Raw genomic sequence first — 11,407 nt, forward strand, 5'->3', positions numbered from 1 at the left:
AGCCACTATCAGGGACAAACAGAGACTGCAGCGTGTTGTGCGCTCTGCCAAGAAGGTGATTGGCTGCAGACTTCAATCTCTGCAGGACCTGTACACCTCCAGGACACTGGGGCGTGCAGCTTGGATCACAGCTGACCCTTCTCACCCTGGACACAGTCTGTTTCATTCTGTTCTGGCTGGTCTTGCACTGCTTGTGTTTTGTTTTTTTGCAACTTTTGCATACTTACACTTTATGTAGTATTGTGTTGATTGTCTGTTATATGTTATATGTAGCACCATGGTCTTGGAGGAACATTGTCTTGTTTCCCTGTGTACTGTACCACTGCACATGGCTAAAATGACAATAAAGCCACTTGACTTGACTTGAAGTATGCCAATGACACCACCGTGGCTGGGCTCATCTAATGGAGATAAGACAGCGCACACAGTGGAGGTAGAGAACTTGAAGCTGAATGTCCTTAAAACTAAAGAACTCGTAATGGACTTCAGGAGGCACAGACAGTTTCACTCCCCTCTGATTATAAATGGAGAACGGGTGGAATCTGTCTCTACCCAGCATCCACATCTCCACTGATCTTACCTGGACCCACAACACCATCACCCTGGTAAGGAAGGCCCAGCAGCGGCTAAAATTTCTCCGTCCCCTGAGGAAGAATAACCTGGAAATGTTGTTATCACTAAACTCAGAGTTTTTTTGCTCAGTGCTCAAAGGTAGGAACTATGTGCCTGAGAGATGATATTAGGGAAGAGCCAAAAGCAGAAAAAAAAAGAAACAGAACTTTGGATTTTGGCTGAAAGCCTCATTATTTGAAATAGTAACTCTGTTTAATATTAGCACTGATTAGTACAACAGTATTTGCATGACAGTATATAGTACACCAAGTTGTTTTCCAGTTGACAAATTAATTTGGGAATTTGGGACTCATGTTGAAGAATACAATCCAGGCAACAGTGCATTCACTGAAAAAGATATTGAGTAGGATAGAAATGTCATTTACTGAAGACGGGGGTACCTGGATGCAGCAGGATTTAATTCAGATATGAGAGAATCTTCTTTGGGTTTCTATTTAGATGTTCACAAGAAGCTTATTAGAAGTAAAGTCTCATTTTGCTTGTTTGTTCTTCTAAATTGGCAGATTAATTATCAAACCAAAAAGCTCTTAAAGTTTTCATTTGTGGGTCCAAAACTGTTGCATTTCCTTTTCTACTTCAAAGACTTTCATTAATACATAGTACATTTTGTTCAAGCACTGATTAATGGCTGACCTTTACACCACAGGCATGAAAACATTGGGAGCACCGGTGGGACCTCACTGTATATAAAATTAATAAAATAATTAACTTTGCTTCAAAGACATTTTTCAACTTGTATCTATCAGTTATCATGTGATATGAACCTACATTTAAACTATTCTGCAACTTACTGTGTTCAAATCTTACTTTTTGAGGGATCTTAATTCTAAAGATAAAGTCAGATTTAACAGTTTGATAGGTCAGTGTGGATGAACTTCATTTGGAACAGGTAACCCTTTCACACCAGCCAGGGCATTTTCGACCATCTTCTTCACCATCCCACGTGCTGTGGTAATGGTTGAGATGCCAATGTGGGGAGTGATGAGTACATTAGGAAGCTCAAGCAATGGATGATCCCTACACAAGAAAAATCACAGGTAGCACTGCACGAGTCTGCTTGAACATGTAATTCTGTTGTGTTACGTATGCACAGACATAGCACCTTGGTAAAGGTTCAGGATGAGTCACATCTAAGGCTGCTGCACGAATTGTTCCTGATTGAAGAGCTTCAAGTAAGGCATCCTGGTTCACAATCAGACCTGAGATTTATAAAGAATTGTTATTACATTGAACCAGTGATCACTAAACACTATAGTACAGGAAACACATTATTCCCACCTCTGCTGATGTTGATCAGTGTCGCTGTAGGCTTCATGAGGGACAACTCCCTGTGGCCAATGAGGCCTGATGTCTCTGAGGTCAGATTTACAGCTATCATGACAAAGTCTGAGCACCTGAGCAGGTCATCCAAGTTCTCACAATAACTTGCTCCAACTGCTTGCTCGTCTTTGGTGCTCCTGAATGGCATGAAGAGTATTTGAGGGAGACAGTATTGAAACTAAGGGTGAGTAATTTAAGCTGCTTTAAGCAAGCCCACCTCCATGCCAGCTACTCCTTTCATAGAATGCCTGACTTAATCATATTTATTATCATTGGTATTGTGTCTATTTTGTTCTGAAGTCTTGATGCCGCTTTGACCTGCCTCTGGTGTTCTATATATACAGAAACAAGAGCAAAATGTGGAAGGGTAGAAAAGCCCAACCACTATAGTAGTACTGACTAATCATCCTTGAGGGCTTTTAGCACACTAATGAAATCATCACTAAAAAAACATACATATGTACTTGTGTTCTTTTATTTACCTTCTGGTCCTCTTGTGATACATAACCTTCATTTCAAATCCTTTGCTCCTTTGAGCAATCTTGTAACCAATCTCTCCCATTCCAATGATTCCAAGGGTCGCCCGAGTGACTTCAACTCCTATCAGATTTTGAGGTATATGGACAGTCTTTGGGTCTGTAGCTATCTGGTGACCTATGATGAAAAACATCTTTTGGCTGGATTTACAAATGATACATTTTAGATCATGTTAACATGGTAAATGATGCAATTTACTCCTACGTCTAAAAGAAGGAAGTATTATTCTGCTCATCTGTTGAAGAGTTAAGAGTGATATGCATTAGGTCTTGGTTATAGAATTGCTTGAACATTGGGCCACTTTGGTTAACCTTTAATCTCACCCTCAAGAATGTTGCGAGCTGAAGCCAGAAGTAGCCCCATGGCTAAATCTGCAGTGGCGTCACTGACCACACCAGGTGTGTTGGCCACTTTGGCACCAAGACTGTTGATGAATGGCACATCCAGATGATCGATTCCCACTCCTCCACTGGCTACAACTTTAAGGCAGGGAAGCAATTTGAGCAACCAAGGCTTGGCTGCAGGGCAGTACTTCCAATTTAGCAGAGCCTGGATTTTGGAACCGTAGAGCACAGGGTTCTGTAGAAAGTCTTTGTAGCAGACGATCTGGAAGTGTTGTTTCACTATGTCAGCGAGCTCTTCAAGGTAACCATGTGGACCCCCAACCTCTGATATCAGTGCCCATGGCTTTTCCTCTTCCATCACTTTATTTGAAAATAAAAAAAATGCCCTATCATTTTTTCTACCAAAGAGTAAAGACTGCAATTTGGTAGCTTAACAATTAGTATGACACAATCTACTCTAATCAGCTAAACATAGTAATCTAACAAAAAATTGTCAAGAAGTAGCTGACCAGTTCCAAAGAATTTATATTTTCAGGGTTAAATGACTATTTTCACAGATTTGTTAAAAAGCAGTTTAGTCTGTTATTAAGAACAAACTCCATAAAGAAGTCATCACTTAAATGAGAAAGACTCACCCTTGAATTTACGTTTCAACCCTTGTGCTTTCTTAGACTGCTGTAGTGACAGCTGAGCCTTTGCAGACTTTCTTACACTACTGTAGTCATTTTGCCTTGGACAAGTTACAGATCAAGTAAAGTTAATATGAAAACACAGAGTGGGCTGTGTTCAATCTGCAGCATAATGAGGCTGCAGCGTTGAGTTGAAATAGGGTTTACGATTCACCAATATAATATGTATAGCATGAATTAGCACTTCAAAGTTATGCTCTGCAACCTCTCCAGTTATCTAAAACACAAACTGTAAAAGTTTTGTGAACTTCGGTAACAGATGATTACTGTAAGACTAGACAAGGCCAGACTGAATGAAGTAAGATTTGTTTAAAGTTGCATCAGACAGTTCCTTTATGAGTGCCAACAGATTATATTTTAACCTAAAAAGAACAGATGGATGATGTTAGTGTACTTTACTCTCTCTCTTCTGTTAGTCTTTGGGGTGACTGTAGTATGTACAAGAATTTATTCAATTTTCAGAACAAAAACTTATTCTCTTCTACAGCACAAGTCTGTCCTGTAAATGAGGCCTTTTGATCCCTAATACACCAACAAATATAAAACATAATTGTTAAATAAAAATCAAGGTGTTGCACTGACCCAGTTGAAATTCAGACCTCACCCTGGCTGAAATGCTACAGCAAGACATTAAGAGTGCTCTTAACAAATGAATGCCAACTAACCTGGCATCTAATATGTATAATATATTATTGTGGTGTACGTCTCCCCATACTAATTGGTGCCAGAGTGAAGTGGCCTCCTGTTCCTCGTCATTACGTGCTTTAGCATGTGATACCTCACAATCATCCCTACTAAGCCGGTCTTCCAACCCAGTTGTCACTGAAACATTAAAAATTTGGTCACAAATAAGACGCCACTTTGGTTGGCTTACCCTCCCTGTTGCAACCCCGATCTGCAACAATCACTTATTTGTGCCAGCAAAGATGGACTTAAGATTCTCTGTTTTAGAACATAAAGGACTTGGTACTCTAGGTGACTTATACGTAAATGATGTTTTTGCAAGTTTTAATGAACTAGTTACTCGCTTTAATTTTAATAAATCTGATTTGTTTCGGTACTTCCAGTTGCGAAACTTTGCAAAGAAATGTTCAACTTTATTCCCACAAATCCCAACTTCCAGTGGAATAGATTTGGTTCTCAGAGCGAAAACTTTGGTAAAGGGTCATATTTCTTACCTTTATAAACTAACTTCTTCACCTAGTGAATCTCTTTTATACAGGACCAAGATGAAATGGGAGTCAGAACTTCATATGAGTTTTTCTGAGTTGTTCTGGGAGGGAGCAGTAAGGGCCATTAACTCATCTTCTAGTTGTGCCAGACTTTCATTAATACAATTTAAAGTTTTCCACAGATTACATTACAGTAAAGAAAAATTGTCAAAATTATACCCAGATAAATTTGATGATAAGTGTAACAGATGCTCACAGATACCTTGCAATCTTACCCATATGTTCTGGGCGTGTCCTAGGCTATCTGAATTTTGGCATCAATTCTTCAAAATAATCTCGGATATATTGAATATAAAATTGACTCCGACTCCACATATCGCTATATTTGGCAAACCACCAAATAACCTTCAAACTACAGCTATTCAAAATAACCTTATTGCCTTTGCTTCTCTCATTGCTAGAAAAAGAATTTTGTTGTTGTGGAAATCATCTCAGCCACCATTAATTAAAGTCTAGCTACAGGATATCTTAGGACTCTTAAAATTGGAGAAGATAAAATTCTCCATCAGAGGCTCATCGGATAGATTTTTTACTTACTGGAAACCATTACTTAAATACTTAGAAAAGGTACCAGCACGAGAAATCTCTCTGTAATCCACCATATGATGATGTACAAATTTTTCTGCTATTCCTGGCAGTGGCTGATCTACCTTATAAAAATACTCTATTTAAAGATATTCCAGCATTATTAATTGGTTTCGACGAGGAGCAAGTAATCATTAGCATAAATATTGTTACTATTGTTGGATAAGATTTATATCAATATTGATTAATGTTAAGACCTTATTTTAGGAGGCTAGCAGATGTTAATGTTAATATTAAACTATAAGGAAATGCATTAATATTTTATTGTTGATTTTTTTTATTATTATTATTATTATTATTATTATTATTTTGTATGGGTTTTGTTTTTGTTTTTTGTTTTTTTTGATGGGTCAACTCATTTTCTCTGCAAAATATTTATTTTTTCATTATTGGGAGGGAGTGGGGGGTATTCATGTATTTAGGTATTCATCTCATTTATGTTTTGTGTATGCTATAAAAAAGAAATAGGAAAAGATTGTTATTTCTATATGTACTTATGTGTTTTATGACAGTTCGGTATTGAAAATAAAATATATACCATGAATGCCAACTAACCTTAGTGAACTGAGGTAACTTTGTATAGAAGAGTGGGCCGAAATTCCTTCATGATAATGTGAAAGACTTAAAGAGTCATACAGAAAATGATTTTATGTCATTGCTCCTAAAATTGTTTCTAAAAGCTATTGAGACATTATGTGCACTTATTCTTTCACACACTCCTTCTGTATTTTGGCTTGGTTGTTGTTGAATAAAAAAAATGATGGCGTGGTTTAAAATGTCATGGGTTGTGTCCATCTAGAGTTGTATTAACCTGATTTCATGCCCGGGTTGATTCCTGCCGACAGGCAGAAACTAAAACTTTCTAAATCTGTAGTGAAGACGTCAAAGCAATGCACTAATGCTGTAGAGAATCTGCAGGTTTGTCTGGACTATACTTAATGGGGTGTTTTCAGGACTGGTGCCAACATTTCAAAGAATTGTACAGATGCTGTAATGTCCTACATCAGCTTCCGTGAGGACAGGTGCTTACCATCAAGCACCAGGGTGACGTATAATAATCGCAAACCCTGGTTCAAACCTGAGATTGGAAAGGGGTGGAGACAGAGACAGTATCAATACGTGGAAATACAGGTTTAGAAAGATGGTGAGAGAGGCTAAACATCTGAACTCAAAGAAAGTACAGACTCTGCGGAGTTATATTAGCTAATGACTCTGCTCAGAGAGCTAGCCAACTACAAACCTAAACCTAACGAACAGACAATACACGGCAAGATTGGCACATGTTGGTCATTAAGATAAGATCATTTAAGACCTTGTTTATGAGTAGCAGGATTTTGAATTCTAGATTTAACAGGGAGCCACTGAAGGGAAGCCAATACAGGAGAAATCTGCTCTCTCTTTCTAGTACCTGTCAGCAGTGTTGGGAAGGTTACTTTTAAAATGTATTCCACAAAGCTGGGATGGTCCATTTGGTAAAGTAAATCCGTTGGGCATCTTTCTTCGCCTTTAGACAATAATTCTGATGGCAAAAGAACCAAACGGGACAGGTCAAAAAAAAATAAATAAAAAAAAAATTAAAAAAAATGTATTCCACTACAGATTACAGATTACATGCCCCAAAATGTATTTTGTAACGTATTCCATTACGTTACTCAATGAGAGTAACGTATTCTGAATACTTTGGATTACTTAATATATTATCAAGCCTTTTACAACTACATGAATGTACTATTGCTGTGTGATTCATTACTATTACTGAAGGCTACTCGCCATACCAATACCAACTAGATGTTTAAATCTTAATATAAATGAGTAACAGTAGGTGGACATTAAGTAAGGCTGCACTTTTTGCAGCGATCTCGTATAGAAAACTATTCCGTGCGTATAGAAAACAGGTCCCCGGCTCCGAACCGTAGCAAAGGGACCTCTGGCTAATACGTTGGGTTCGTGTCGGGCTCGTAGCCGAAAACTAGCTTTACTTTGTTTTCTGGGTCAACTTTGCTCGCGAGAGACAGAGAGAGGCGTTGAAAGGCTGCTCCAACGGAGCTTATTGTTTGGGAGGAAAACATGAACACAGTGTACAATCAAGTCTTAATAGCTTACTTACAACTGGGCTGCACTGCCCATGAGGCTACATTCTTTAGGGCTATGCTTGTAACACTCTGCCTATTGCCTTCATATTAAATCATTTTTGAACAATAATTTTTCATTATGTGGGCCGCAAGTAGGGGTGACATAGGCCGCGAGATTGAGACTCAGGCATTAGAGCCTGTTAATGCGTGTTTTGTTTGGGTTTCCACCAACGTGATTACGAAAAATAGAGAGAGCATAGCCTAATATATGAAACAGGAAAAGACCGCCATGTAATCCCTTTATTTCAGCAAAGTAACTGTATTCTGAATACCACCTTTTAAACGGTAACTGTAATGGAATACAGTTACTCATAGGTACCGGACTCCGCAATACAACTACCGGGGTTCTCTGTGCACCGCGCGGACAGGTCACAGGAGCTTACTGGGAAAAGCAGAGGCGGTGGTGTGTGTTTCATGATCAACAACAGCTGGTGTGATTATGCGAACGTGCACCCGGTCAAATCCTTCTGCTCACCGGACCTGGAGTACCTGATGATTAAGTGCCGACCATTCTGGCTACCGAGGGAATTTACAGCAGTGATTATTACGGCTGTTTACATTCCCCACAAGCCGACACTGACCGAGCACTCAGGGAACTGTACAGCGCGATCAGCAGTGAGGAAACCGCACACCCAGAGGCGGCGTTTATCACGACCGGGGACTTTAATAAGGGTAACCTGAAGAAAGTTTCACCAAAACTCCACCAACACATCCATTTCAACACTCATGGAGACCGGCTTCTTGACCACTGCTACACCTCTTTCCGGGATGCGTACAAAGCCCTCCCCCGCGCCCCATTCGGCCAATCAGATCACCGCTCCATCCTGCTTCTACCCGCCTACAGGCAGAAGCTGAAACAGGAAGCTCCAACCCTGAGGGCGGTGCATCGTTGGTCAGACCAATCGGAGTCTACGCTGCGGGACTGTTTTGATCACGCGGACTGGGAAATGTTTCACGTGGCTGCTAAAGACATTGATGAGTACACAGACTCAGTCTGCGGATTTATCAGAAAATGCGTGGAAGATGTCGTCCCATCCAGAACAGTTAAATCCTTCCCAAATCAAAAACCCTGGATTAACGGAGATGTTCGCACGGCGCTGGCGGCACGGAGCACCGCTTTTGCCTCCGCGAACACATCGGACTACAAACATGCACATTACCAACTCCGGAAGACGATCAACGCAGCCAAACGTGAGTACAGGGACAGGGTGGAGCAACAGTTTGACAACCCTCGGAGTATGTGGCAGGGACTAAACACAATCACAGACTTTAGAGGGAAAACCAGCACACCGCAGACCACGGCCTCTCTGTGTGAGGATCTAAACGTATTCTACGCTAGATTCGACACAGCGAACACCATGAGACCGGACAGTGTGTGCACCGCGGATGACGTCAGCGCGCACACTGTGTCTGAGGAGGATGTGCAGAAGTGCTTCAGGAGGGTGAACGCACGCAAAGCTACTGGTCCGGACGGGATTCCCGGCCGCGTCCTCAAGTCATGCGCGGCTCAGCTGGCTGGAGTGTTTACACACATCTTCAACCTTTCCCTCGCTCTGTCTGTAGTCCCAGCCTGCTTCAAAATGGCCACCATCGTCCCTGTACCCAAATCCTCCACCATCTCCTCATTGAATGACTGGCGACCCGTAGCCCTGACCCCCATCATGAGCAAATGCTTCGAGAAGCTGGTCAGGGACTTCATCTGCTCTGCACTACCCGACTCACTGGACCCCCTACAATTCGCATACCGCCACAACAGGTCCACTGATGATGCCATAGCCCTGACACTCCATGCTGCCCTGTCACACCTGGAGAAAAGAGACACGTATGTGAGAATGCTGTTTGTAGATTACAGCTCAGCATTCAACACTATCGTTCCCTCGAAGCTGGACAGGAAACTGCAGGATCTAGGACTGAGCAGCTCCCTCTGAAACTGGATCCTTAACTTCCTGTCTGACAGACGCCAAGTGGTCAGACTGGGCAGCACCACCTCATCCCGCATCACACTGAACACTGGTGCTCCACAGGGGTGTGTACTGAGCCCTCTCCTGTACTCACTCTACACCTACGACTGCACGGCCACTAGAAACTCCAACATCATTGTGAAATTTGCGGATGACACTACAGTGGTGGGTCTTATCACCAACGGTGATGAGACGGCCTACAGGGAGGAGGTCAGCGCCCTGACCCACTGGTGTCAAGACAACCATCTCACCCTCAACGTCGCAAAGACAAAGGAGTTGATAGTGGACTTCCGGAGGTGCAGAGAAGTACACACCCCCATCACCATCAACGGCGCCGCTGTGGAGAGAGTGAGCAGCTTCCGCTTCCTTGGTGTACATCTGGCTGAGGATCTCACATGGTCAGTACACATAAACAAAACAGTGAAGAAGGCGCAGCAGCGCCTCTTCTTTCTCAGGAGACTGAAAAGATTCGGCATGAGCCCCCGCATCCTCAGGACCTTCTATCGCTGTGCCATTGAGAGCATCCTCACTGGATGCATCACCACCTGGTATGGCAACAGCACCGCTTACAACCGCAAAGCTCTCCAGAGAGTAGTGCGGTGTGCTGAACGGATAATTGGAGGTGAGCTTCCCTCCCTCCAAGACATCTACAGGAAGCGGTGCCTGAGGAAAGCGGGGAGGATCATCAAGGACTCCAGTCACCCCAGTCATAAACTCTTCAGACTACTTCCATCAGGAAGGAGGTTCTGCAGCATCCGGTCCCGTACCAGCAGACTGAGAGACAGCTTTTTCCACCAGGCCATCAGACTGCTGAACACGTCATAGACACCTCACCTTCACTACTGGAACTTCAACATTATGCACTCCATACTGTACATTAATGCCACTGTTTTGCACATGTCCGACTACCAACCTCTGCATATTTTATATATCTTATTTTATTGTCTACTCTATTTCATTTGTAAAATATGTATATACACACTCACACACACACACGTAGAAAAACATATTTAGTATACACATCCAGTAATGCATATACTCTTATATATTGTACATATATTTATTACTTTCAGATTTAGCCATTCTTATATTTTTGCTTGTTTTACGTTATTGTATTTTTGCACAACTCTGTTGCTTGAGAAGCTCGCACACAAGAATTTCACTCGCATGTACTGTACCAGTGTACCTGCACATGTGACGTGACAATAAAAGTGATTTGATTTGATTTGATTTGATTTTGAATTTTAAATACGTAACGGCGGTACATGTATTCTATTACTCCCCAACACTGAATACAGAGGGCTGATTTCAAAGACACCCCAAAAACCAACACCAACCAACACTGACTGTTGCTGCAGCATTTTGGATCAGCTGAAGCTTTTTCAGCGAGTTTTTAGGACTTCCTGATAATAGTGAATTACAGTAGTCCAGCCTGGAAGTAATAAATGCATGAACTAGTTTCTCAGCATCACTCTGAGACAGGATATTTCTAATTTTAGAGATGTTGCACAAATTGAATAAAGCAGTCCTACATATTTGTTTAATATGTGCATTGAAGGACATGTCTTGGTCAAAGATGACTCCAAGGTGTTACTGGAGGCCAAGGTAATGCCATCCAGAGAAAGAATCTGGTTAGATGCCATATTAAGATTTTCAGGGCAATAATACAGTACAGTGACTTCAGTTTTATCTGAATTTACAAGCAGAAATTCGAGGTCTTCCAGGTGTTTATGTAATATATAAACCCACCCAGACAACATCTTTTGAAGGTACATTTTCTATGTTCTTTTCTGAATAAATTAGGGGTTTGTGAGTTCTGCAAATTGTTGCATTAGTCAAAGGAGTTTGCAAAGAAAAGCGTCTGGACTTCTTTAAGTTGCTTGAAGACGTTTCACCTCTCATCCAAGAAGCTTCTTCAGTTCTAAGGTCAAATGGCCAAGAGTCCCAGATTTAAACCCAGTGGGAGTATCCCCC

At 41.5% G+C, this 11,407-nt stretch overlaps 1 protein-coding gene across 1 annotated transcript; it reads right to left on the minus strand.

The window, feature by feature from the left end:
- Positions 1-785: 785 nt before the first annotated feature.
- On the minus strand, positions 786-3,579 carry LOC100689803 (probable 2-ketogluconate reductase). Its single transcript, XM_003457334.2, has 6 exons — positions 3,470-3,579; positions 2,814-3,194; positions 2,436-2,607; positions 1,912-2,090; positions 1,736-1,832; positions 786-1,650 (listed from the first exon to the last, which is right to left on the minus strand). Exons 2-6 carry the CDS (start codon positions 3,190-3,192, stop codon positions 1,494-1,496), a joined length of 984 nt encoding a protein of 327 aa, XP_003457382.1. The 5' UTR covers positions 3,193-3,194; positions 3,470-3,579; the 3' UTR covers positions 786-1,493.
- Between the last annotated feature and the right edge of the window lie 7,828 nt (positions 3,580-11,407).

Source organism: Oreochromis niloticus, linkage group LG16 (assembly GCF_001858045.2).
Source record: "Oreochromis niloticus isolate F11D_XX linkage group LG16, O_niloticus_UMD_NMBU, whole genome shotgun sequence".
Classification (NCBI taxonomy): Eukaryota; Metazoa; Chordata; class Actinopteri; order Cichliformes; family Cichlidae; genus Oreochromis; species Oreochromis niloticus.